Raw genomic sequence first — 27924 nt, 5'->3', positions numbered from 1 at the left:
CTAAATTTATCAACAATGTTATTGAAACTAATGGTGTTATTGAAACTAATGTTATTGAAACTAATGGTGTTTGTGATATGTTATAGTACATCATGTTCATCTTCTTGTAAAAAGTGTGGTTTTTAATTACTTTTAACTACAGTGTAGGCCTGGACTAGGAGTAAGTTATTGGACCAATTTAATTGTGTTGTATTTTGTGGTACTACAAAAAAATTGTTCCATAAGAAAGCACTACTAGATTAAAGGTTTTCATTTAATTTCAACTATCTACAAGATGAAATCTCTTTGTGAAAGTAATCAATCAATTAAGGATCTCTAATCCCTTACTTAATTCTCCTTGCTAATTATTAGGTCTTAAGATCTGCAGGAGGTAAGAAACAATCCATGGACAATCCCCAAATATTGAAATCAACTTCTTCAATAGACCATGTTTCCTCCATTTTTCTTTTATGGTTAGCCGATCCTGCTCCGTATCTGAATAACGTAACGACAGTCTTCCCACTGTGAGCTATATTTATTCCTTCGATATATTTGTAATCGTAAATCATAGATTCCATGCTTGTTTCCCAAAATACATCTTCTCCATTCTTAGTTTTCATGCTTAGCAAGTGAGAGTCCTCAAATTGAACCAATAGACCACTTCTTTGGCTGAAGTAGCCCCAAATGGTATGGTGTATAATCTCAAAAGTGTCACTGCTTCTTGCTTCAAGAGTCGCGGCACTCGCATCTAACTTAAGTATGAAGCAATCCTCATTATTGATGATTCTCTCCCCGATACATGTTGCATCTGAAAATAATTTTGACGTCGCCCTTGGGTCTAGCCCCTGCACATATACGTGTTAGGTACTTATCAGAATTTCAATATTTGAAAATGATGATTACAGTACAAGTTCACAACGAGCCGCATCCATTAGAAAGGGTTGCCTTTAGCAGGCCATTCCTAGTCCTACCATTGGGTTAGAGCATCTATAGTATACGTAAATAGGGGTTGAGTGTACCTGTAAAAAGCGACGTAAAGGTCTAGGAGGACCCCTAGAGGCATGGGACTGTTGAGTGCCGAATTGCCTCCAAACTACTTTACCATTGCTTCCAGAACTCAATTTGCATCCAGAAACAACAAGCTCAAGGTTCCAGAGGTCTGGGCTCTTTTGCCAAAGAACAAATCCTCCAATCTCACCGTTTTCCTTTAAGGTGACGTTCTCCCCGCCCATGTGGAATTCAGATGCACCCATTCTTACTTGTCCGATGGCGTACATGCTATTAACTGCGTTCAATGCTTGTTGTCCTCCAACTGCTGCTATGTAGGTATGTACTATGTACTTAGCAGTCGATGCTTGCTGCGCACACACATATATAGACATCAAAACATATCCACATTAATCAATATCATTCCAATTAAGACGCCATAACATATAACATATGGGAACATATATGCCCATTGAGATAGTGGTGTCAACAGGATCAGGCTGATCTTGTCAGAGGGTCCAAAAGGCGGCCTAGCTATCCTAGTGCTGCCGCGCCTGGCTTGGTTTATGTGCTTATTATAGGATGGATATAAAGAGAAAGATGATGGAGAAAGAGAGAGAGAGGGGTCACGTACAATGGAAGCGTCACGGATGGGGCGGTTGACGGCTTGAGTAGAGAGAACTTGAAGGGGAAGAAGAGGGGAACCGACGACATTGAGAAGGAGGTGTAGCTCAGCGGTACGACCAGCCAAGGAATGTTGGGAATTGGAAGACTTGTTTACAGAATGTGATTTCATCCAATTCCTCATGTTTTGCCATTGAATCTCATTATCATTATTGTTATTGTCTGTTTTGTTGTTAGTGAACATCTCATCCGGAATGGGTACTTCGAGTACCGTATCCAGGCCATCTTCTTGATCTAGATTTGGCCAAAGTTTCCTCATCTACCTATAGACAGAGAATCAATCAAGATGCATGCAGATGGGTTTCTAGCTAACTCCCGTTTAGATTGGGTAGATGATAGATGGATGTTCTTGGTGAACGATCGATGTGTGAGAGAAAGAGAGAGAGGAAAGAGAAATGTTTAGACGAATGAAGGAGAAATGTAGAGGGAGAGAGAGGTAACAACCAAAATAACTTTTGTTTTGTTAAACAAATACTGGTTGTCCTTTGTTGCAGGCACTATTTTAGCATAAATTCTTCCTTGTCCAAATTTAGAGGACAGAGTTGGTTTCACAAGTTAATTTCTACAACCAAAATGATAAGACTTACCCAGGTGCTTGTGAAAATTCTAATACCAAAAGATATGTGATTATGCTAATAATTAAAACATGAATCTCCACACCCTTATCTCAGATTCCCAACCCAACAAATGTTTTATTGCCATGTAAGATTGTAATAGTGTAACGGCATAATATAAAACCTTACAACAAAAAAGGAACTACGAACATAATATGAATATGGACATATAATCTGTAACCATAATGAACAATGAAATCCAATAGGAGCTCCTTCGAGAAATTGAAGCGGAAGGGAAATAAATAAGAAGCTATGGACACACCCCTAGATGAAGTCGTAGATGAAGCAAAAATATTAATTTTATTTTTTATTTTTTATGGAAGTGCTAAACAACCCATCAATTTAGTCAGCTAATCAGACATGTCAGAACATTCGACCAAGATGTAGATTGTTTATTTTAGTAGCTTAGGTTTTTATTTGTCCTAGTAATCCATAGATTGAGTTTTTTTGATGAAGGATCCATAGATTGAGTTGATATGTGAATTTTCTATTGAAGAGGCTTGAAAATCTAGTACTAGTACTTGACACGGAGCGAGGGAAGCTATCCAAGGAGGAAAATAGTGCGCAATGCGCACTTGGTTGACGTTAAAAACAACAAACAGCCCTCTATCGGGTAGCATTGGAAAATCCGCTCTACAACCACAAAACATTACTCATACTTTTAGACCTGCGGTGCCTGCCGGAAAACCCAAGTGTCTGTCAAGCAAATATGATGAAGGGTTCCGTCAAGGGTAGATATGACGCTGACAAAAGGACCGGCACCGCCGCCGCTTCCGTCGCCTTTAACGCCGGCGATATCAAGCTCAGAGCTTCTCTTACAGACGCCACTCTCATCAACGGCCCCACCTTGAACGGTCTCTCTCTTTCCCTCGAGAAACCTGGCTCCTTCATCATCGACTACAACGTCCCCAAAAAGGTAGGTAAACCACACACACTCTCTTCAACTTAATTAGGGTTTTCTTCTTCTTCTTTTTTTTTGAACTACTATATCTCAATCAAATTTCATCTATGTATCTACCCACCCACAGGATGTTAGGTTTCAATTCATGAACACAGTTAAAGTTGCTGATAAACCATTAAGACTTACTTACATTCATGGGAGAGGTAGTAACACAACGATGATGGATGGAACACTTGTGTTTGATTCTTCTAATAAAGTTTCAGCTAATTACAAGTTCAATTCTGGGAATTGTAAGTTGAAATATACATTTGTTCATGGTGGGTTGAGGACATTTGAGCCCTCTTATGATGTCTCTGAGAACACTTGGGATTTTGCTGTCTCTCAGAGGGTTTATGGAGATGATTTATTTAGGGCTTCTTATCAAACTTCAAGTAAAGTTTTAGGGTTGGAGTGGTCAAGGGATTCCAAGATTAACGGAACGTTTAAGGTATATACATTTTCTTATCATTTTCTCTGTTTTGTTGTATATTCACTTGCTTTTGCTTCATGGGTTTTTTCGATCTAGTACTTATGAACATTAACATTTGAATTACAGAAACTTGTTTACTAGATAGATAATCACTTTGATCATAACTTATATTGTATTTATTCAGTATTGTCCTTTCTAGCTAGGAAATTAGGAATAGGGTCAAGCAAGTAGTGGTTTACCTGCAGAAAGGGTTAACTTTGTTTTACGCTTTGAACGATTGTTAATGGTAATGAAGATTTTGTCATTTCTTATACTTAGTGGGAAGTGCCATGTTGTCATCCCCCAGGACTTGGGAAACTGCATTGAGGTCATATGTTGTTAGTTCGTTCATTCGATACATAAGACCGACAGTAGAAAACTTAGGAAGGTAAGAAAGTAAAAAATGAGCAGTCTTTAAATCAATTGTCGGTTTAGTTTAAAAGTACATGAAGAAATTGGTTGGCAAAGAACATCTTTGGGAGGAAAAGAGAACTCACTTTTTAACTTTTTTTTTTTTGAATAGTTAATCTGATATTTAGAAATTCAGAACTAGAAAATGTACACTTATGGGAAGGTGCCTGCAGTAAAATAAAGTTTGTAAATGTAACTTTTTTCCCCCAATCCTTTCCCCTGCCCTAATGATAGATTGTTGCCTTGATACTTTCCTTCAGTGTCTACTGTCTCATTTGAGTTTCATTTTTCCCTCAAAATGATATTGCTTCACCTTCAAACGATGCCACATGATAGCTAATTGGATCGCTTGCCATGTTTTTCTTCCTTTTCTTTTTTACCAATTCAGCTTTTACCATAATTCTAGACATTCCAGTGTTATCCTCGTGATACACCAGCACTACCCCAAACTTTCTAACATAGTAATTCCAACAAGTGGAGACTACAGTGAGATAAATCACCAAGTGATAGTTTGTTCCCCTGCCCACTCTGCACATATAGTATCTATTTACTCGTAAGACACCTTATAATTTAGTAGGTGGTTTTGTGTCATTTTCCTTGAAAGACTAACTGAAATATCCAATCATTTGACACTTTCATGACAATAAAGATTTCATTGAACTTTCATTAATCCGGTTCTCCAAAGGAGCTTCAATTGAATAGAACATGTATGTAGTAATTTGGGCGATCTAGGAATTAAGAAAACCAACTCAGTGCTTGTAAATGGGTTTCTTCGAGATGAAAAGTAACCAAATATTATTTTACTGTTCCTACATTAGAATAAGTTTAGGTGGTGGCCTAGAGGTTCTTCCTCAACTTTCACCAACCATTTCAATTTGGTGGCTCAGATATGTGATGTTTCTTCTTCTTTGTTTTGAGAATAATGTGTGATGCGGTTTAATTTTTGGTTCTTATAGTTTCTTTCCTTTGCCTTCCTGTTGGATTTTTAAATCACTGTTCTTTTTTCTAATAAAATTCGACATTTGAAAGGACGGACCTGTAACTAGCAGCAAGTGCTATTCTCAATATTCTTGTTCTTGTTCAGAAAAGAACTATAACAAGTGCTTTGGCAGGCCGAGTATCAGAGCTGTTAAAAGATTTCAGGAAGAACAGCTCAGCTAACTCTATGACTACTACCTTCTTTCGAGAACCAATTTTAGATATTGAAGTCGAACCTCTGACTTGTACAACATTTCAGCTTAATTAACTGAACATACGGGGGGAGTTCATTCTGGTCAATCTTCTGTTTTTGTGTGTGTGTGTGTGTGTGTGTGTGTGTGTGTTTATGGATTTGAAAGAAGTCCAGATATGCATCCTTATGTCTTCATCTGTTTCTTTACGTGGGTTGGGAAATGTTTCCGCTGAACCTTTCATAGTTATAGATTTCCAATTGTACTTGCAATTTGGGGCTTATGATTTTTTATTACTTTTTTGGGTTTGATTTTTTGCAGATTGCGGCATCAGTAAATTTGGCGGAAGAAGAAAAGAGGCCTAAATTGAGTGCTGAGACGGTTTGGAATTTTGAGATGTGACGCTTCCCCGCCCATCTGATAAAGTTGTTTAAACAAAGCTTTCTTCTTTATTGACCTTGAATGTTTCTCATTTATTTAGGCTGATAAATGACCAAATCAAACAGCTAGAAAATGTTTATTTTGAGGTCGTCATTTCTCATTTGAAATATGAATACATGGAATTTTGTGTTGGATCTTACACTTTTCTTCATCTTTGTCCACTTTTACTATGTTTTCCATGGAGATTCGGAACTATCAAGTATAGTTAATCTTAATTATCACGTGTAAGCGACCTAATATTCGCTTCTTCTTCTTGCTGATAAGATTTTGATGTAATCTAGATCTACTTCAATTTAGAAGAGAAGAGTGAAAATTGACTAGTTTGTTTTAAGCTTTCAATGATTGAGTATCTTTGACTTTTGAAAGCCATTGAAGGGGAAAGATCAATCATGTGTATGCAAAGATGGAAGAATATGCTTCTTCTCATGACAGGAACAAGGGCATGTCTCTTTTGGGTTGTGAGGCCCCATACATATCTTAGGTGGTTTTGCTTTTTGCCACATTAAGCACCTCTACCTAACCCATGCCGAACCACCCCAATCATTCATCCTCCGTTTATTATATACTAAGGAAGGATGATGACCTAGATGATTATAACACAATTGGTCGTAAGTACAAAAGAAACGTTTATTCAAAATCTCAGGTTATATCCATTGAAGAGCATCTTAGTGTCTAGTTGTCCTAAATGTAAATCAACACGAAAAAAGATCGCCAAGGCCATTGTCATTGTCATTGGTTGAGTAGTAACATGTGTCTCTCTACTGTGGAGAACAGGATTTGAACTATGTTCGAAATAAAAGGAGAGCCCATCAGCCCATGCTATACAGGAGTAGCTTTAATAATAAGAAGGCTGTGTGAGTGTGATGATGGGTATGTGAAATGGACCCCAACAATTATTTGCATTAACTAACTAAATGGACCATGAAGAAGCTTGGGATCTCTTTTTTCAGTAGTTGATCAATGGGTGGGGGGGAGGGGAGGGGACCAAATTTTCTTACTAGTGCTTTATCAACATACTCACAGGAACCTACCCAGTACAATGACATTGTAGCTTTTGGTATCAAAAAAGAGAGAGAGAGGATGATTTCATGCTCCACCAGGGCATGTTCGGCAGGCAATCAAGTGGCTGATAAGATATGTGACCCGCTTCGATGGAGTTGGTAGTCGTCAAAACAATAAAACCGAAAAAGATGCCCATCGATCACATGACCGTACTTAGTAGAATTTTAGATCCTGGTGTGTTTGGGTCTACTCACTCTTGAGCTAGCTATACTCAAAGGATAAGTTATCAGAGGTCTTGATATCATTGAAATGCTTTATCATATCTCTCTCTGTACAGGAACATATCACATAATTTTCGGACTAATTTATGAATTACATACACGAAAGTGGTCGATACATTATACCCTCTCTAATTTAACAAATACTAACAACTTAAAGATGCCTAGTTGTCAACTTGTTTTTATCATACTTTAGTCCTTTAAACTCTCAACTGAAAATGCTTTGTTTCAGAATTCCATTGCTGTGCTATGTCTTCTGCTACTCTCTGCGCGTCCATTGAAGCTCCCAACAGCCCTTTCTTGCTAAACCCTACACTGTATAGGCCATTCTTCCCCTTCCAACCGTTCGGAATTGTCGTTCTCGCACATCCGTCTTCTTTGCTAAAGAATCCTCCTTCCTTATTGTAATAACAACATACAAATATCAACTAAGCAGTAAGATTTTTTTTAACCGAAAAAACAACAAGAGGAAACTCGTAGTATGGAATTTCTCTAGAATTTGGTTTTACCGAACTCTATTTAGCCTTATTACATTTTTGTTTGGCTCTGGAAAAACACAGGATTGTTGATGTTTTTTGTCGCTTACCTTGAGCCAGGAAGGTACATTACTTCTATAACCTGTTGCTAGAATTATTGAATCAAATTCCCCTATTCTTCCATCCACAAATTCTGCCCCATTTCTGGTTAGTCTTTTTACACCGGGAACCACCTGAGATATAAAAGAATTAGACTATACATATAGTATTCGTGGGGTTTTCGAATGACTTATTTGTTGAATGATAATCTCTTTGTAATATACTACTTCATGCAGAGTCTAGTTTAATCTGAAAATACTGAATTTTTTGTTTGATACCTTAATTTCACCAGTCCTGATTTTGGCTAGAGCTCCGACGTCTAAGACCGGTGTCTTTCCCGTGATGTTTTTTAATTCGAGAGGGCCAAACTCGGGTCTTTTAAACCCAAGTTGTTCTACATCTCTAAGGATCAAGCACGAACAAAAGAGTAGGAATCGGTCGACCAACCATAGAGGAAACCACTTGAGCAACCACATTGATACATCAAAAGTTGATTTACCAAGTATATCTCTTGGCAAAATATGCAACTGCCAAAAGAACAGACACATATTACAGCCTTAGAAACAGAGACGAGATAGTTCGAAAAATAAAGATGAAGAGAATAAAATTGTGTTACCTTATTTCTTACAACAAGAGAAACTTGAGCACCACTGTTACATAGATCTAAGCTAATCTCCATGCCTGAATTTCCACAACCCAAAACCAAAACCTTCTCTCCTTCGAATTCAGCTCCACTTTTATACGAACTTGTATGTAAGACTCGGCCCTGGAAATCTGAAATTCCTTCGATTTCAGGTATAACGGGTTCTGCATTCTCCCCTGTCGCTACAATGAGCCACCGACAAACGAATTCTGACTTGTTAGTTTGGACTAGCCAGAATCCAGCAGTTGAATCATATTCAACTAATTGGACCTCCTCTTCAAATATGGGCTGGATGGAGAAGTGTTTAGTATATGCATCTAAGTAGTCTATAAACTGTTCCTTCGTTGGGTATGATGGAAATTGTGGTGGAAACACCATATGAGGAAGTTGACAGAATTTCTTAGGTAAGTGAAGTTTGAGACGATCGTAAGTTCTATTTTTCCACAGAGATACTACACAATTTTCTCGTTCGAGGATCAAAGAAGGAAGACCTTTCTGCTTAAGACATGCAGCTGTTGCTAGTCCTGAAGGTCCAGCACCAATTATCACTGGTTGTGAAACCCAAACACGCTTCGGTTCTGATGTCATTCTTTATTATAATACAACCATTCCATTTGAGCTTAGTCTCAAGAATCGCGTACCAGATATTGTTTTATCATAAGAATTGAGGATATAAAGTGATAATATCTAGCTAGCACAAGTCAGCCTTTCTTCCAAGTTTGCCCGAGTAACTCTCTGAGTAAGGCGAAAACCTGATCTAGTCCGTTGGCGGCGGAATCACGCAAGTGACCCTTGTAAGTAAGCTCTCTATTGAGAGGAATGAAGAAGGGTTCTTGGTGTGACTTAGAAGTTACAGAATCTCCAAGAGAGAAGGAGAAATTTTAGTTTATATGCAAGACTACTACTTGGGGGGGTGATTGAATTTAGGGTGTGGGCAAAGTGGGGGAAGAAAGTAACAAGAGATTTTATCTTGTGAAGGGCAAGGACCAATTGGGTGGGAGGGTCTGGCAAAGGAAACAGAATTACACCTATAAAGTATAAAAACCCAACTGTACTAACTTTATAGTCAGTTGATAAAAATATGACAAAAGGTCTGCTCAATTCTTTGTGCATTTTGCATGGGTTTTTGTTTTTAAAGCCCAGGGGTTGTCCAAATCATATCTTTAATGTGTCACGTGGCCGAAACCCTCGTTCACGTGAACCCCGATTAGTTATGTACTTACTCGCCCATCACCACCATGGCACCATCACCACCACCTTGTGTTTAGATTGTAGCTCAATCGAGATGAAAAAGAATAATAATCCCACATTGGATAAGAAAACCGACCTTTGTTTAGATGTGGATCTAATTAAATGCGATAGAAACTCGCTCTCTTACACCAAGACTTTATTTATTTTTTTGATAAAAACTTGCCCAACTCCGCTCAGTGGTCCAAGTAGTCTGTCATCACTTGGTCCAAATGAACTAAAAAGTGGAATCTACTACTAGGCATCCCACTAGCTAGCAGCTAGGGTTTGTAACTAGTAATGAGGAGGACGAGGAAATCTCCTCATTGAGGAATACCGGTTTTCCTGATGAGTTGTGTAATCTTCAATTACCAAACAAGTTGGCATATTAGAGAAACCAAGTGATTGTCAATTGGAGTGGGAAAATAAAGACAAACGTCAACAAAATAACAATTTTCGCCACCAAAGAGTTAAAGTTCTACGTATTTTAGTCCAAAAAGTACGTCTCTAATAAGAGTTTTAGCCATTTAGGCTAATATCTATTATATTAAAACACACTCCTTGTATGATTTAAGCCAACAAGTATTTGTTTCTTGTGCCACCTTATAACAACACATTTGCCATTTTAACCTTAAGTATATAAACATCAATAACTTCGTCTTTTCACATTTTTCTTATGTAGTTTTATCTGTTTTAAAACCCATTTTCTTTGTTGTTTTTCTCTTTTCTTTTTTGATGACAAAATTAATTTTGTTTATGACATAATTCGATAACGTTTGACATTGTCTTATTACAGAAATAAATACAGATAAATAACATTTCCTTTTACCGCTGCTAGTGTTAAGTTTTTGTTTCTCAAAACTATATATGTTTGCTTAAAACATTGTCAATACAACATAAATTGAAGCTGGTATCGTACGAAAATGCAGGAATGTCATGGCATGTGAGAATAACGCAAAAAGGTGGTACAAAATGATATTTTTGCACTTTTGGATGAAATTTTCTTAAGTTCTTTAAGTACACAATAATGGCCTCAATTTTGATGCAAACTTAATGGTTTTGGCAACAAACTCACAAATAATGATCTCAAACTTGGGGTTCTTTCATGTCTTCCACTAAAAATAGTAGGTCTTAACAAGCAAACAACTCTCACTTTATTTAAACAGAGCACTAGTCTTGAAAGCTCGACTAGCAAAGCAAAGGCAATTCTCCCGTGTCTCAAATGAGCAATTCAACATAATATTAACTAAGTGATAATCTAGGACATCAAAAACTTAAAATCTTCTTTTACCTCCATGTCTTTTCATTATATTTTTCAGAATCGTAATAAAACAACAAATATCTTCGCAATGTTGACAAAAAGAAACACATGGAAAGCGGATTTGGAGCTCAATTCTCTCTCCCCTTCACATAGTTGTTTTTTAATGAAGGAGCATCGACAATTGCAGTATGTTGTACATCAGAAGATGTGATGAGCACGATAACCATCTAATTTAAAACAAAACGAAAGAGGCCTAAAACCCAATTACATGAAAGAGGCCTAAAACCCAATTACATGAAAGAGGCCTAAAAAGCCCAACAAGTTTAGTATATGAGTTTCTCATCAAAAAAAAAAAAAAATTTAGTATATGAGATAAATCTTGATGGCAAGCTGCTTCCATTCCATCCCATGACCTTATCAGGTTAAGACGGGTGTCCACCGGTTGCACCAAATGCTGGTGGACATTACAACTTTGTAATAGGGGAGAGACGATGGGATGGCAATGTATCGAACAGTACGACGGTTCCTCGTCGTCGCCGGCGATCTCTCTCTTCCTGATTCATCATTTTTTGCCAATCTTCTTCAATCCTGCCTCAGATCTAAATCTCTACGAGATACTTCTCGTGTTCATGCTCGTCTCGTCAAGTCTCAATTCGCTTCTGAAATTTTCATTCAGAATCGACTCATCGACGTTTATGCAAAATGTGGATGTTTAAACGCCGCCCAGAAACTGTTCGACAAAATGTCTCACAAGAACACTTTCACTTGGAATTCTATTATTACTGCTTTCACTAAGTCCGGTCTCATCGACGAAGCTCTTCATCTTTTTAAATCCATGTCTGAACCAGACCAATGCTCTTGGAACTCTATGATATCTGGGTTTTCTCAGCATGATCGCTTCGAAGAAGCTATCGAATTCTTTGTTCATATGCACAAGGAAAATTTTATACTCAATGAGTACTCTTTCTCTAGTGCTTTAAGTGCTTGTGCTGGGTTAATTGATCTTAAAATGGGTACCCAAGTTCATGGTTCTATTTCAAAATCACCATATTCATCAGATGTTTATATGGGTTCAGCTTTGATTGATATGTATTCCAAATGTGGAAGTGTTTTAAGTGCGCGAAATGTTTTTGATGGAATGATTAATAGAAACGTAGTTTCGTGGAATAGTTTGATCACATGTTATGAGCAAAATGGTCCAGCTAGTGAAGCTCTAGTTTTTTTTGTCAGGATGATGGAGTTTGGGGTCGTGCACGATGAAGTTACTCTTGCTAGTGTAGTTAGTGCTTGTGCAACTTTGTCGGCTATCGATGAAGGTTTGCAAATTCATGCTCAAGTAATCAAATGTGATGAATTCAGAGATGATCTCATATTAAGTAATGCATTAGTTGATATGTACGCGAAATGTGGTAGAATTAGAGAAGCAAGGTGTGTTTTTGATAGGATGCCTATTAGAAATGTCGTCTCGGAGACATCTATGATTAGTGGATATGCAAAGTCTGTGAGTGTCAAAGCTGCAAGATCGATGTTTATGAAGATGACAGAGAAGAATGTAGTTTCCTGGAATGCACTTATAGCCGGTTACACACAGAATGGAGAGAATGAAGAATCACTTGAACTATTTTGTCTTCTGAAACGAGAGTCTATTCGCCCTACCCACTACACATTTGGAAATGTTTTAAACGCTTGTGCCAACCTTGCAAATCTGCAGTTAGGCAAGCAGACTCATACACATGTATTAAAACATGGGTTCAGGTTTGAATCTGGACCAGATTCTGATATCTTTGTAGGAAACTCACTTGTGGATATGTACACAAAATGTGGATCGGTTGAGGATGGGTATCGGGTGTTTGAGAAGATGGTGGATAGGGATAAGGTTTCATGGAATGCTATGATTGTAGGTTGCGCACAAAATGGGCATGGGAGTGAAGCTCTATGCCTCTTTCAAAGAATGTTGGCATCTGGGGAAAAACCAGATCATGTTACGATGATAGGAGTCATGTGCGCTTGTAGCCACACAGGGTTACTTGAAGAGGGTCGTAGGTACTTTCATTCGATGAGGGAGGAGCACGGTTTAGTGCCTTTAAAAGATCATTATACATGTATGGTAGATCTACTTGGTCGGGCTGGGTGCCTTGGCGAAGCGAAGAAGTTGATTGAAAGCATGCCAGTAGAGCCTGATACGGTTATCTGGGGATCTTTACTCTCGGCATGTAAAGTTCATGGTAATGTTGAGATTGGAGAAGGTGTGGCAAAGAAAATATTAGAGCTTGATCCAAGTAACTCTGGTCCATACGTTCTTCTATCGAATATGTATGCCGAGGTTGGAAGATGGGGGGAGGTTACGAGAGTAAGGAAGTTGATGAAACAAAGAGGAGTTGTCAAACAACCAGGGTGCAGTTGGATTGAGCTAGATAACAAAGTCCATGTTTTCTTGGTGAAAGATAGAAAACATCCATCCAAGAATGAGATCTATAAACTATTGAAGTCACTTACTGAACAGATGAAGCGTGTCGCATATGTTCTAGATGATGAGGGTCTACTAGTACAGCTCCGCTGACGGATGAGCTTTTGGAAGTAAACTGTGTGGCATCTGAAGGCCACGGGAGTAGAAATACTTAGACGATATCTCATCGACCTATTCAACCGTCTCACCAAGTCCGACTTGGATTACATGGTTACTTGGGTTTGTAAGTGAAGATGAGAAGATGATGAGGAACTTCGTCTACAGTAAGAGAAAAAAACTAACATTTTTGACAGTAGAATGCCTGCTCGAAGGAGATATTGCTAAAGCAGAAACTTAAGTATTTTCATAAACAAGATCATGTTATTCAAGTCTGCACAATAATATCAAGGTAACACCACAAAAGATGGAGAATATAATCGACTACTTCCATACTTCCAGTTCAACGGAATCATCAAGGTGTACTAATTAACATTCTTCCCTATCTAAAACTGCATTTCAGAGTACTACACAATCCTTCATGTTCACTTCTTACTGTCACCCCTCAGCTCAGCATTTTAAGAAGCTCGTCAGACAGGAATCGCCATTCCCTTCTTTGACATGCTGTCGAGAACATCATTCAGTGCCTGACACAGCCCTACGATCTGTAATATTGTCATCACGAAAGAGCACAAAAATGCAGTTACCATCAGTTTCCGGTCTCAGATACTTCAAATACTCTATGTTCTCTTTTACTTTTTATTTTAATCTAAATTTCTTTTATATTTTTAAAATCTCTATTATCTTATATTGACTACTGCAATTACCTGTTGATCCCACTGTTGAAGCTCCTCGGTATCGTCCTCAAAATGAATGAAGGCCTCAACCTGCAATTTCAAGTTTTATAAACCCATGCTCTAAAATCTCAATATTACCATCACAGATAAGTCATACCTGATCAATGGATCCTCTCATTCTGTCCTCGTAAATCATTCTCGACGCAATCTTCTCAGCCTACATAAGAACAATCACTAAATTTAAAACACTAATGCTGATTCCCCTCCAACCAAGACATATTTAGAAAGTAAAATGGTCTATTGTTTCCCTTCCAGATCCAATATATCATGGTGATCAGTCAAGGAAAGAGAAGTGAGGTACAAAATGATAACAGATTTAAGTTACCCCTCCACCTACTCAGTTCCAAAGACATAAGAATATCCACAAACATAAATATATTATCTCGTATATAATAAATTTTTACCACGAAGAACTAAAATTTACCCTTTTCAGTTAATGAAACATAAACAATACCTTTTGAGGAGCAATGCCCAGCAAAGTTCCTAATTCCTCAAAGCTACACAAGTAAGAAAGAGAATCCAAAGACGAATCAGCCAAGGAGTTGTTAGAAGTATTAGCTTCGCACAATCAGTAAAACTGGTTAAAAAAATGATAACCTTATGTTTGTATACAGTTTGCTTGCACTTAGAAGATTATGCTCAATCATAGCACGATCCAGCACAGTAAAATTGTCAGCCAAACGAGCTTTCTGTAGGATTAGAATAGCAAGTGAGAAAAATAGCTAATGGATAGACCCATGAAAGTTCCTGTCCTGACTAAAGGCCACTGCCTTGTCCTGTATTGCAGGCTTAGGCAGAACCACTAATATACTAGCCAAATGGACCCTGAAGTCCTGAAACCAAGTCGCAGCCTCACCCCCTTGATAGTTGATAATTTCATCAAACCTCGAATAGAGAGCGATTACTAAGGAAGGCAAAACATTTATAACCTGATGATCTTTCAGTTCTTCAGCAAATGCATCGATTTCTGGTTTCCTCAGAATCCTCTCCAGATAAACCTGGCAAGTATTAACAGAATATAGGTAATTACGTAGGTAACAAAGTACTTCACACATAGGAAAAAGAGAAAAGCGCAGGATAGATAAATTCAACTGGAGGATTTAGTTTTACAGATTTAATGAGCAACCTTTTGTAGTATTGGATAAATCTTCAACTTTGAACACCGCTCATCCTGGTAAGAAAGCCAATTTCCACAAGACACAATCAACAGATTAGCAACACTAGAGCTCTCAATAGTTTAAATATCTATCTACCGAAATGACACCATTCAACATAAAAAGAATGTGATCTGAGGCATGAATCGGTAATGAGCTGTCAATACTGGCTAAGATACATGAACAGGCTCGCGTGTGAACAGTATTGACTATTGACAACGATTACTTAATAATGGAACATAAATTAACTCCCTATTACAATAGGTTTAGACGATGAAAGTGGGTTTTGACTTTTGAACACATTGTGAAATTAAGGCGTTAATCCTAATAGTCCTAATTGCGTAGTTAGCGTGAAGACAGTTTCCTAACAAAGGTATATAAATCCCTACATAGCTTCAAGACTTTCTCGGGAAAGAATAAACGAATAGAAGAACGGAAAAAAATGCAAAGTGAAAACGCAGAGCAATATGGGCACCTTATATAAAGTGGCAAGAACACGAGATCGTTGAGGACCGGCAGCAGCCAAAATTGTACATGTCACAGCAGCAGTTAGAGCTTGCTCTAGCGCTTCCTCATCGATCCACCTGATTATCAGACCACCAAGTTACTGAGACATCTTCAACTTCTAATATTTACTTTCTTTAAATAAGAATAAACAAGATTTCATTCTAAGAAGTAAGAACCATGTATTCCGTTGTTAACATCATGGACATGTACAAAACTTATCATAACAATAAGCAAACGGATATAAATAATATTAGAAATAGAGCAAAGCAGGCTAAGTTAAAGATCAACACATATTATTAAAGACATAAGTTCCTCCGAGTACATACTCATCTCCAATTTGTCGCTTCTCAATTTGAGAAATGTCATAATAACGCAGTGCTGCTTCCAAGAACTTCCTTTTCAAATCTAATATCCTTGCATAACAAACCTAATATGTAGAAAAACTAAAATTAGAGCTTCAGATTATTTTAACATCCAATGTAACAATTCCATGAGTGACTCGGATATTTTAAATAGACTGAGAAAATGAACCTTGTACTGCAGATTGAGTACTTCATGTTGGCTAGAGTTAATCAAGAAAGAAGCTTTATTGATAAAAGCTTCTGCATTTACTGCATCGTCGTCCTGCCAAATAAAACCCACATAAATATGAGCAAAGTGATTGGTGTCAAAGACTGAGGTTCCTGCATGGCGAAGATAAAGGTTCTAAACTGTGAGTACCTCGAGATAGAGACGAGCAATTTGGACACACTTGGAGAGCTTAGCAGTCTCATCGAGCATTCTGGAAAAGAGATTTAGATTATCAGCCCAGAAAAGTTCTATCAACAATTACACAATTTTACAAATAATCAGACAACAAGGCATACTCCTGACCGGATTCCAGAGTCCAAATCAATCCCACTAAGCATTTGAGCTGCTTTTGACCATTGCTGCTCAGACTCGTATAATTCAGCGAGTTTCTCTCTGACAATGAGAACCTGTGATACAAATGAAGCACCTCCAGTATGTAAAGACGATACAAAAGAACATATGTCCTATATGACTGAAATTTTCTACTTATTCGAAGTGTTGTATACTGAAAATTACAACCGAAACATAGAATGTAAGGGAAGGAAACTAAAGGCTAGTAAAAGAATTAAACATAATCAGCGTAGTAGCAGAATTCACTAAACTGCATTTACATTTGGCCTAGGGGTCATCTTGCATACCCAAAGTAAATCCTGCGAGCTTCTTTTGCCTTTTTGTACAAATTTTAATTATTAGGCATTTCAATTACCAGGCCGTTATATTTCACTCGATTAAATCCACTCAGTCCTTCAATCAGGAAAACTCTTAAATAGCATGCACCCCATTTCAACCACTGACTTAGAATGTTAATAGCTGAGTTCAGAAGGCAACTTCCTTGGCAGACTGAAATTACCGAGACCAGCTTAAGTGGAGTAGGTTAACCTAGTCTCATATCATTAACAACAACATCCTTTCTATCCAGTGCTCCCGTACAATGAGAAGTAAAGTGGCATTCATGGGTTTGGTGCGCATAAGAGAGAAATCTGGTACCCAATGAACTAAGACCCATCCGATGCTCGGGTTCATTCTTTTAAAACTACTTTTTCCACGATTTGCAACTTTACCAACTTATTAAATCCTTAAAATAAACCAAAAAGAACAAGCACATTGTACCATATCAGACACTAGGCTTCTAATTTTCGAACTAAATGTATTACTAGTGCATAGGAAGTTGTAAAATCAATCAAGAAGAAGGGTGGGTTAGGATAAAATCTACCTGTTCTTCGAAAGAAACAACACGAGGTTGAATTTGAGTAAGAAAGTGATGAGCAATTTCCTTTTGGGTTTCAGACTCTAACCTACCCAATTCTTGAGCAAACAATTGTAGTAACTGTCTTGACACAACCAATGGAACAACATCATCTGATACCACTGCAACCCCAAAGAACCCAAACAAGTAAGTAGTAAGTAGAGTGAGAAAAACAAACTCAATCTTTTGGAATCAAAATCAAAGAAACTCTTACTGTGATCAATGAACTTCTTGTGTTGAATGATATCATTGGAAGCAATAACAGATGATAGAATATGCTTGTACTGTTCGATCTTTTGCCTTTGGTCACTAATCGCTGAAGCGTTTGCTAGGGCGCTATCCATTATCAATACTACTAATATTATAGGAGTATATCAAGGTTTGTTTCGTCGTCGGAAACCCTCCTGCGGAAAGAAAGAAAGAGAAAGAATTTGGGTTTTTAGGGTTTCTCGAGTATATCTATCTACTAATAACAAAAATTAAATTCACCGTAAAAGTTGCCCTCGTCGTCTACCTTTGTTCCTTGTCGAACGAAGAGTAGAGAGAGAGAGATAGTCGGAGTCCGTTCTCTAGGCTCTGTCCGTCGTCGTTGCTCCTAATTTTGGAAGAACAAAGGGAGGTTCTTCTATACTATACTATAGGCCCCGCTCTCCGTCCTCCGGGGTGCAAAACGCTAGAGTTTGTTTGATACGTGTGAAAATAGGCGGATAAAATCGATTTTCTGCCGTCTGGTGACCCTCATAAGTAAGAAAACGACTTTCTCATTGTAAAAGAAAGTGGGAAAATGTCTGATTTTTTTCCAAAAAATAGATGTTAAAACGGTTTTCACACGCTAAATACGCGTTATCTCTCTTCCGTCTTTCTCTCTTCCCGTCTTTCTCTCTCAACTGCCTCAAATTCTCATTTATTTTCGCGTTCTCTCTGTGTCTCAATGAAACTTGCAAGTTATTTAAGGTTGGTGATGATGAGAAGATGATAACTACTTTAGGAGAAGATGAAGATTGGGATCGGTTCTTGATGATGATGATGATGGTAATGAGTTTAATAGGTTTCAACTGAGAGGTGTTTTTCAGTGGCGGGAGAAATAAGAGAAAAATGAAATTAACGAATCTGTAATTAAACCCAAACCACTCTTCATCTTCATTATTCATTCTTCATCTCTGGCTATCTCACTTAAGAATTACTCTCTCACTCGCTCTCATCTCTACAACGTGCGAAGAACTCACGATTTCATCTATTAAAGCTCAGGCAAGAAAACCTTTGTTAAAGTTCAAATAAGGAAACCTACTAAATATTATCTTGGCAAAAGATATGAATGTAAATCAATCTCCATCAAACTCAAACAAGGAAATCTACCAAATATTAGTAATAATCCTCAATCTATTCAAACCATTAAACCCTAACTTAATATCTATAAATCCCCAATTTTTCGGAACCAAAAAAACCCTAATTTCTTCGGAGCAACAAAAAATGTCTGCATCCCTTCGAACCACCCAAAATCCTCCATTGGTGTATATCACAATACCCCAATTTCTTCAAACCACCATAAATACTCATATTGTTAGAATACAAAAAAACTTTAAACCAATTTCGATCTTTCTGTAACTTAACAGTGTGATTTGAATAGTTGAAAATTTCAACCTCTACTAATGTAGTTTCATCATTGAATGGTTGAATATTTGATTTGGTTTGATTTAATGTTATAAGTCTGTTATTAGGTTTGTGAATCAAAATTAGTGTTTGATGCAAGATCTATTCAAAGAAGAACTTTGGAAAAAATAATGCAGTTCGTTGTTATTTCACTCTTTTATGTTTATAAGTAATATTTTTGCGAAATATATTTTTGTGTTGTGGCAACAATCCCACATTGATGATGAGACGAAGTGTGGTGCTCCTCTTAAGAGGTTAAGCACCCTTCCCTAGCGATCGAGGCCTTTTAAAACCGTGAGGCCCAGGTGTGCCAAAGCGGACAGTATCACTAGCAGCCCGGAAGGTTGGTCCGCACCATCCTATACTTTTGGTTGCCAAACGACACCTAAGTCAATCTGGGGAAGAAACATGAGTTTTCTACAGGCATCTGATAGAAGTCCAATAAGTACCTCAAAGAAGTGAAATAAGTATAGTCCTTTTTAAAGGCACCTGATAATTTCTTAGGGCTCTACCAAACACCAATTGAATTTCTAATGCGAAAGAAAGTTTTTCTCTTCCCATTAAAAAATGATAGTTTTCCCACCAAGTATATTCACACGTATTAGACGGACCCTTAAAGAGAAACAAGTCATCTTCTTCTCCCTCGTGTCCTACTACCAACACCAAATCCGACCACCACCACTACTACTATTTTTTCCCTCTTTTTTTCTTTTTCTTTCCGTCCACCGTTACTTTCTTCTCTCTCTTCAATCCTCTCTTTGTTTAGTACGGCAAAGAGAAGGATTTCCATAGAAAAATATACCGTGAAAATTTTACAAAGAAACATGAATTAATTCTCCATAGATTTTTCTTTATTTTCCAGAGCTCCTTCCTAAAGCGCCAACCATGCCAAAATTAGGAGGCTAAAATACCCATCTAACGGTTGGTTACGGAGGGTTGACTAATTTCTACCATAAACATGACGGGTTCAAGGCTATTTACGGTAGCAATATATATTAGTTTAGGGTTTCTGGAGTTGAAAAAATCGACCAAAGAAACTTTCCTTTTTCTGCTTGAGCTTTTTTAAACCACACAAGAAGAAGAGAGAACAATATTAAGAAGACGACGACGCTCGTGCTCTCCACTCGAATAGGAGGATTAGGAATTACACTCAGAAGCAATTCGTTTCTCCAGGTATGAAATGAATTATCTTCTACTGATTCCTTGTTTTAATATGAAATGAAATATATTTGATTCTTGTTTATAATCTTTATCATCCAAATTGATCATTAACATTTCTGATGATTGAAGGAAGGAAAGTGATCATTTAACCTGTTAAAAGATATAATCTTTATTCAAATTGCGAATCTGCATATCTTTGGGGCAATAATAATTTCTGTTCAAATGTTTCTTTTTACCAGGGTTTTATGCATACCTAGTTTGAAGGTAGACGAGTCATGGGGCGTTTCTTTTCTTGAGAACAAATGTAGAGAGTCAGTCAAAACTTCCCTATCTGCCTTGTTATAACGTTTCCCCTTTACCTAAAGGAACACAATTTTTCAATCAGCTTTTTTTTTTTTTCTTTTTAATATGCAATCGTATATCTCTAAGCTAGCCCTAGCTACACGGCCTGGTTCCAGAGGACAAGTCCAAGGGTTCCGAAACACAATAGAGTCTCTAATTGGACGAGGAAAGTCGTTAATAGATTATTCTGGATTGAATCTTTCTCTACCACTTTCGACTCTTGGGGATGTACACTTTTTCTTGAGGGCTGGAACAGTTTTTGCTCTAAGGTTGGACTCCCATTTATGTCATCAAACGAGGAACATATCTTTTGTTGGAGCGCTTTCTCGAACATTTTCCGTTCCTTCTATTTCTGGGCCATCTTTTCAAGTCTGTGAATATCATGTAGATTCCATGGTATCAGAATCTTCCCCACTGAGCAAACTGTTAAGGAAGACACTGAATGTTACTTCTGGTTCTAAACTTTTTCCCCATGAAAAATGTCTATATAACTTGAATTCGAAGAGAGGTTTTATCTCAAATCCAACGAAACATGCTTATTTTCTCTACGGAAGTAAAAATCTTGTTAGAAGCACGAAAGCTAGTATGATTTTGAGAAACCAAGAACCCTCTAACATTGACCCTAGTCATGGGTATTTTCTTTTTTATGTAACCCATAAAAGTGGTAGCTATAACCAATTTATTAGCCCGGCGAGAAAAGGTTTTCATGGCTCTTCTTCTGCAAGTTATGCTGCTGGTGCTGCTCCCGACATTTCTAATGGATCTGCAAGCGGACAACAGCTTGGGAGCTCTTCAAGTGATCAGTATGTTCTCTTGTTCATTCTTTATATACGAGTCTATGACAATTAATACTTTTGGGCACTTATGACTATTAAGAATTTTCCACGTTGATATTGGGTAATTTAGATGTTGGCTAATAAAAGCTACTCTTTTTACTTGTTTAAACAAGTTTGCTTAGTAGTTGAACGCTTTGGTAAGATCTCGAAGCGGGAATGAGCCCAACAATGTACTTGCATTTTCCTTTTAGTTACATTTCAATTATAAATTCTTTATTACCCATTTGATCCTAGCTACAAGTCAATCAAAATTAACTACTTAAAATACAATGATTGGTTTTACGAATTCAGTTTCAAACTAGAAAGAGTTTTTTTAGCAAAAAAGTTTAACACTTGTCCGTGCCATTTCCACTTTTACGGGACTGCAAAATTGAACTTCATAAGAATATCTTTTTCAGTCCGAGTTTAATGTACAGTTCATCCTAACACACTGTCAATTTTCATTTAAAAAGAAATCCAAACAAATACCATATGTTGCCTAGTCTATACCACTTAAGAAGTCTCTTTCCTAACAGCTTTTGTATTCCGGCATTAACGCTATCACTGGCTCAGTATTCTCACGTTATTTTTCAGAACTCCAAAAACACATAATGTTATTAATGATTTAGAAATTTTGTCTTTTTATCACCTGTTCTTATAGAACCACTCCTCGTAAATTGAATTTACTTTTGTCAAATCTGTTAACTGCAGGAAGATTGTGAGTGAAAGGATGCTAAAGTTGCATTCAGGATCATGTTACTTGCCACACCCTGATAAGGAAGAAACTGGCGGGGAGGATGCACACTTCATATGTGTAGATGAGCAAGCAATAGGTGTGGCTGATGGAGTTGGAGGGTGGGCAGATTTGGGTGTAGATGCGGGACTCTATGCTCGAGAACTCATGTCTAATTCAGTGTCTGCGATTCAAGAGGAGCCAAAAGGCTCCATAGACCCAGTTAGAGTTTTAGAGAAAGCTCACTCAAGCACTAAAGCAAGAGGTTCCTCAACAGCATGCATCATTGCACTCACGAAGCAGGTATTAATTTTCTCACTATATCTTTCCGAAGTGCTAAAAATTTTTATGGTCACAATTTGGATATTGTTTCTTGGCTCTTAGCCCTTTCTTCTTTGAAATCTGGGTTTTCGCCGTTCTTGAAAGAAAGAGCAAAATGGAGTTTTTATCTTCTGGTTTATGGTCCAAATTACTTTTTATCATACTAATCTGTTAATAGTTAAAGCGGGTTCATGGTTATTCTTTTATTTCAAAATAGTCCTAATTAGGCCTGGGACGTGGGAATCAGGTGTGTACGTTTGGGTTATTAAGCAGCTGGATTGGGTTGGGAGCTAGCACTTACCCGTTTCCCGACCAGGTATCGGGTACCCACGAACCCCTTTCTGGACAGGCGGGCCTGTACTGGCCCATTTTCCCAGGCTTATTCCTACGTCTTACATCTACGCCTGGAATACAGTGTTTTGTCCGATTTGGTATTTCCACACTATTTGATGAGTTCTGGCTTTCTAAAGTTTATGTTGTCATTAGGATCAAAGTCTTGGCTCATTTTAAAAAAAATTTACTGCAGGGCCTCAATGCCATTAATCTTGGTGACAGTGGGTTTGTAGTTGTTAGAGATGGACATACTGTCTTCCGATCTCCTGTTCAGCAACATGATTTCAATTTCACATACCAACTCGAGAGTGGAAATGACGGTGATTTACCTAGCTCTGGTCAGGTCAGCTAATCCTCGTATTCTGTTCACATCTTTTAGATGCAATTGTTTTCCGTAACCATCATAATTAATGCCTTCTCCTAGTCTCCATCAGGAAATAGAAGTTTTACACTAATTTATACCCTTCCAGTTCCCTCAATTTCCTGCAACCTTGATGCTAAATGTGTCCCAATAGCTAAAATGACAATTAGACAACAATATCAAGAACATACAGAGGTAGCAAGTGTGCTTATCATTAACTTGTTATACTTACAAATTGAAGTAAACAAATAATTATTTTGTTAGGGAAATGTCGAAGATATTTATCTGAACAAATCCAGAAACATAGATAGCCATGTACGAACTCTAATATTTGAATGTTCGGCTTTTATGGTATTTGTAATCCTTGTGCTGACAGGCATCCTATATTTTGCATGAAGCAGGTTTTTAGTATTTCGGTAGCAGCAGGAGACGTCATAGTTGCTGGTACGGATGGACTGTTTGATAACTTGTACAACAATGAAGTGACAGGTGTGGTGGTTCATGGAGTAAGGGCTGGTTTTGGGCCTCAGGTGATGGCCCAAAAGATAGCGGCATTGGCTCGGCAACGTGCACAGGACAAGAACAGGCAAACACCCTTCTCGACAGCAGCCCAAGATGCTGGTATCCGCTATTATGGTGGGAAACTCGACGACATCACTGTAGTAGTCTCTTATGTCACAGGCAGTAGTAATCTGTAAAGTCGTGTATTTTGCATGGGGTGTCTCATTGTACAGTTTTTTGCAGTCATTTATGTGGTAGTTACGTAGGAGAAGTGATTGGGTGATCAGTAAACAGCATTTCTCTATCCCTAGTAAGGTTTAGGATTGTGATTTTAGATAGAAGTTTCATCCACATTTGTAGTTTGAATTTTTGACAAGTGAAAAAAGAGGTTGTATTCTTAAACCTTAACCATACATTCTTTTATAAATAAATACAAAATATACTCCTCGTTTATGATCTTATGATTCAGGAAAGCATTTTCGCATTCTTCTATGTTCGTAAATATCTTGGAGTATTACTCTCACAGTTTCTTTCTTCTCCACCATCTCTTCAGTCATTCCACAGATGGTAGGGGAGTATATCTTGATTGACATATGTTTATCCGTTTATGGTTTACACGATCGTTAGAACTAGAGGGTGAAGTAATCCGACATTTCCAATGAACTCTTTAGCAGATCTGTTCTCCCAACTCGAATGATCTGTTCTAGTATATGATTACAGCCACTGCACTCCAAAAAGAAAAGAAAAAAGTTGTAATCAAGTCAAAACTTTAGATTTCCTAGTGGTCGGATAACGTCTCACTACGACTAGAATGGGCAGTGTCTCCTCAATAACCTCATACGTTCACCACACGATGACAATATTCATAGATAGAGGACGGGCGGGGAATCAACTTCCCTGCCATTAGTTGTTTGTTGTTCAGATTGTCTATTGATCCTCCTGGTGTTGAGGAACTCTAGTCCCACTTCCATTTACCACTCCAATTATTGAACTTCACAGACAACTACTACATATTAGGAGATGAAGGATATAAAAACTTGGGTTTATTATGGCCTAAAGCTTCAATTAGTTTTACTAGGATTGAAAAGTAACCTACTCTTAAATATAAAATAGACTACTATTATCACCCCGACAAAGACCTTGTTGACTGGAAGTGGATAGAGACATATGTAGTTGTCAGAAACAAATTATATCAGGAGATATTTTTTGAGACATTTCACAATGCCTATAAGACACATTGACTCCCTACCTATATCCAAAGAAAAAGATTCAAAGGGCAAGTAGAGCTCTCAAAGAACATAATGAAAAAGAGGAGTTGAAGGACAAGGAGAGAGAAGAGTGTGTGTGTGTGTGTGTGTTACTAGTTACTAGTTGGAAAGAGAAAAGAAGGAATAATTTTTTTTTTTCCAACTTTGAAAGTTTTTCTTTTCCTTGTTTTATTCTTTTTACTAGGAGGCTGTAAAAAAGCTTTCATTTTCCTATTTCTGTCAGAAATGAACTTGGTTTCATGAGCAATTTTGCTGCTCAAAAGTGCTTTCTTTGTTCTGAGAAGAATGGAACTTCTGTATCTTCCCAGAATGGGTTAATGGGTTTTCTTCTTCTCTCCAAACAGGTAAGGTAAATATGGGGCTAGAATTGGTTTAGACTCTGAGTCTCTGATTTTCCAGTTCTATTTTTGCAATGCTGTAGTATTTCTTCTTTTGCCCATGGGTTTGGTTTCATATTAAGTTCAGATAGTTTCTCACTCTACTATTACTTCTTCCTGATGTTAGCTAGATCTGTACTTGAGGGGGTTTATTTTCATTATATACATTTCTTTGTTAATTTATAGGGAAAACAAAGTAAAACTTTAGTACTTATTATCTTACCCTAGCTGGATATGGTTTGGGAGATTTCATGGAGTCTCCTATCTCTTGCATTACTCACAAAATTTTCTTCTGTAAATTTCAAGTTGTTATTTTTGAAATTGGCCAAAAACCCCTTCTTTTATTCTCTGGTTCATGTTGAATGAGTAGTTCTAAGTAACATCTTGTGTTTGATAGATTAAGAAACACATTTATAACTTTATAGCCCACTTTGGGTTGGTGGAATTTTTCACAGTTAGGATGATATCAAGCACATCTATGGGCGATTTAAGGTTTTTTACAAGTGAAACATGATATCTGTAGTGCTAGGCGAGGTGAAGTGATAGACCTAAGTGAGATATTTACTTGGTTTCTTTCTCGTTTTGCAGATTGAGTACTAGGCATTAACATTTCTTGGTTTCTATATTCAGTACAAACATGAAAGCAGGATCAAAGAAGGGATGGAAATCCATCTTTCCTCTTCGTTTGAGGTCCAAGTCAGTCACACGTTTCTGCCTGTTCCCAAAAGTGCGTTCGACAGGTCTCAGTTTGGAGAGTACACCAGTTTATCTAAATGTGTACGATTTAACTCCCTTGAATGGCTATGTTTATTGGGCAGGCGTAGGGATATTTCATTCCGGTGTTGAAGGTACTACAATTTCTTTGTTGTATTACGTAAATATTGTGCTTTAAGAAGTATGATGCTTTTTTTACTTATATTCAAAATTGCAGGATCTATTTTTTATATGGATAGTAAACAATGAAAAATGTAGTCTAAATTGCTGACGAAGCTGGTGACCAAGTCGACCTATTAATTGTTAATAGTATTGCTTGACGGAGTGATGGTCGTTTGTGGGTTGTCTTCTTCACTTCTCTCTGTGATGGGTAGTTAGAAAATAGTCACTTAAAAAACAGCAAGGGCAAGGTCACACAATCATATAAAGCTAGCGTAGAACTATTCAACGAATAGTTCTCAAACCTCTCAGCCGGTTGAATGTTGACGTGCTTGAGTGATTTTTGTTTAACTCCATTAACTTGATTTAGTAGAATTATTAGATCAAGTATTTTTTTAAGGTTTTGCAATGGTTGGCATGGCTTATAAAGGTGATCGAGAACCCTATCGTCGTCGACCGAACCCTGCTCTCCTCTACGGAAACCAACACAGGAAATCTGCAAATGTCTTATTTTCTCTATGGATATTAAGGTTTCTCGTATCCACAAGTATAGATTTTATGGTGGCTCACTTCTTATTTTTGTTTTACAGTTCAAGGTGTAGAATATGCATTTGGAGCACACGACTGTGCAACCAGCGGGGTATTTGAAGTTGAGCCACGACAGTGCCCTGGGTTCAAATTCAGGAAGTCCATATTTATCGGAACAACATGCTTGGACCCAATTCAGGTTAGGAAGTTCATGGAGCGTCTCTCTTCAAACTATAGTGGCGATACATATCACTTGATCATTAAGAACTGCAACCATTTCTGCAAGGATGTCTGCTACAAGCTGACTGGGAATTCAATCCCAAAGTGGGTGAATCGTCTGGCTAGAATAGGTATTTGATTTGATCTTTTACTTCATCATTATCTCATTTTTTGTTGCTTAAAAAGTCTTGGATGTATCTTTGATACGTACCAGATTCTTGCCTTCTTTTTTTTATCTCCCTCCGAGCAAGAAAACAATCATCTAGTTTTTAATGGGCTTCTTGGACTTGAAATCTGAGTCCTTGTAGTTACTGTGATTAGATATATCAGAATTCAATTTAGAATGACAGTGGACTGGTTTTTGAGGATTAAGTTGGCATTAACCCTTTTTGGTTGTCTGATCAAGTGGTCTTCTTATGGTCTCAGCATTGATTTCTATTTTGATTGTTCTTCATTCAGAACCTTACTTGTTATTTTGTTTTACTGAAATATAGGATCGCTATGCAACTTCCTACTTCCTGAGGCCTTTAAGGTGCCTGGTGTGCGACATGACTTCAATAATGATGAGAGTGAAGAGAAGAGGTTGAGAAGTATATTCGGCTGTCTCTCTTCAATCTCAACGCGGCAAAAGCAGTTATCAACATCATCGCAATTACTGCACTCTCCTTTGAAAGGCTGTCTACTGCCATGGGAGCTTAGAAGGTCTGGTAGTAATAATAGTAGACCCTCAAAGCGGATGTAAACTCGGGTTTCATAATTCCTTTAACTGGAATAGGAGAATGGACACAGAACTGGGACGAGAGGAGTTTTGGCTAGTTGTTATCAGTGTAGTATGCGCGCTTTTTCTTTTTAGATACAATTTGTGGTTCCTGTATATTTTGTAGTATGAAAATCTATTTAAGTTAAGTTTGTGGATATTAAAACCAATTAGCAATGGTAGAGATCCCCAGATATTCGTTAATTTGATCTCTATTATCTCCAAATA

General features: G+C 37.6%; 7 protein-coding genes across 11 annotated transcripts; 4 read left to right on the top strand and 3 right to left on the bottom strand.

Annotated features, from left to right (window-relative positions):
• Positions 1–235: 235 nt before the first annotated feature.
• On the bottom strand, positions 236–2126 carry LOC147564783 (uncharacterized). The gene is made up of 3 exons (XM_086649986.1): positions 1601–2126; positions 999–1337; positions 236–824 (listed from the first exon to the last, which is right to left on the bottom strand). Exons 1-3 carry the CDS (start codon positions 1907–1909, stop codon positions 348–350), a joined length of 1125 nt encoding a protein of 374 aa, XP_086506112.1. The 5' UTR covers positions 1910–2126; the 3' UTR covers positions 236–347.
• A 216-nt stretch (positions 2127–2342) lies between these two features.
• LOC147564782 (outer envelope pore 24B-like protein) lies at positions 2343–5833 on the top strand. Its single transcript, XM_086649981.1, has 4 exons — positions 2343–2762; positions 2826–3180; positions 3293–3652; positions 5575–5833. Exons 2-4 carry the CDS (start codon positions 2974–2976, stop codon positions 5653–5655), a joined length of 648 nt encoding a protein of 215 aa, XP_086506107.1. The 5' UTR covers positions 2343–2762; positions 2826–2973; the 3' UTR covers positions 5656–5833.
• A 1164-nt stretch (positions 5834–6997) lies between these two features.
• On the bottom strand, positions 6998–9224 carry LOC147564781 (putative indole-3-pyruvate monooxygenase YUCCA5). 2 transcript variants are annotated; one of them, XM_086649971.1, is made up of 4 exons: positions 8166–9224; positions 7828–8076; positions 7561–7683; positions 6998–7372 (listed from the first exon to the last, which is right to left on the bottom strand). In XM_086649971.1, the coding sequence occupies exons 1-4, from the start codon at positions 8778–8780 to the stop codon at positions 7175–7177; spliced, it is 1185 nt and encodes a 394-aa protein (XP_086506097.1). In that variant the 5' UTR covers positions 8781–9224; the 3' UTR covers positions 6998–7174. The 2 variants fall into 2 exon arrangements, with proteins under 2 accessions (XP_086506097.1, XP_086506100.1); XM_086649974.1 differs by having other exon boundaries at positions 6998–7368; positions 8166–9128.
• A 1751-nt stretch (positions 9225–10975) lies between these two features.
• On the top strand, positions 10976–13917 carry SLO2 (Pentatricopeptide repeat (PPR) superfamily protein). Its single transcript, XM_086649923.1, has one exon. The coding sequence runs from the start codon at positions 11177–11179 to the stop codon at positions 13238–13240; it is 2064 nt and encodes a 687-aa protein (XP_086506049.1). The 5' UTR covers positions 10976–11176; the 3' UTR covers positions 13241–13917.
• COP8 (Proteasome component (PCI) domain protein) lies at positions 13469–19980 on the bottom strand. The gene is made up of 15 exons (XM_086649933.1): positions 17972–19980; positions 17672–17861; positions 17425–17579; positions 16515–16618; positions 16362–16422; positions 16173–16265; positions 15968–16068; positions 15610–15718; positions 15107–15151; positions 14910–14978; positions 14578–14669; positions 14435–14477; positions 14078–14137; positions 13951–14010; positions 13469–13788 (listed from the first exon to the last, which is right to left on the bottom strand). The coding sequence occupies exons 2-15, from the start codon at positions 17799–17801 to the stop codon at positions 13714–13716; spliced, it is 1197 nt and encodes a 398-aa protein (XP_086506059.1). The 5' UTR covers positions 17802–17861; positions 17972–19980; the 3' UTR covers positions 13469–13713.
• LOC147564778 (putative protein phosphatase 2C 55) lies at positions 19935–24135 on the top strand. The gene is made up of 5 exons (XM_086649926.1): positions 19935–20280; positions 20508–21413; positions 22137–22461; positions 23006–23155; positions 23575–24135. The coding sequence occupies exons 2-5, from the start codon at positions 20677–20679 to the stop codon at positions 23869–23871; spliced, it is 1509 nt and encodes a 502-aa protein (XP_086506052.1). The 5' UTR covers positions 19935–20280; positions 20508–20676; the 3' UTR covers positions 23872–24135.
• A 796-nt stretch (positions 24136–24931) lies between these two features.
• On the top strand, positions 24932–27900 carry LOC147564777 (deSI-like protein At4g17486). Of its 4 annotated transcripts, none has more exons than XM_086649961.1 (4): positions 24932–25286; positions 25950–26167; positions 26783–27070; positions 27434–27900. In XM_086649961.1, exons 2-4 carry the CDS (start codon positions 25957–25959, stop codon positions 27679–27681), a joined length of 747 nt encoding a protein of 248 aa, XP_086506087.1. In that variant the 5' UTR covers positions 24932–25286; positions 25950–25956; the 3' UTR covers positions 27682–27900. The 4 variants fall into 4 exon arrangements, with proteins under 4 accessions (XP_086506087.1, XP_086506076.1, XP_086506081.1 ...); XM_086649950.1 differs by having other exon boundaries at positions 25908–26167; XM_086649955.1 differs by having other exon boundaries at positions 24932–25291; positions 25908–26167.
• The last annotated feature ends 24 nt before the right edge of the window (positions 27901–27924 follow it).

This window comes from Eschscholzia californica, unplaced genomic scaffold (assembly GCF_041429995.1).
Source record: "Eschscholzia californica isolate CP2 unplaced genomic scaffold, dmEscCali1.0.p SCAF_1, whole genome shotgun sequence".
NCBI lineage: Eukaryota > Viridiplantae > Streptophyta > Magnoliopsida > Ranunculales > Papaveraceae > Eschscholzia > Eschscholzia californica.
This window is presented reverse-complemented; position numbering and strand designations above follow the sequence as displayed.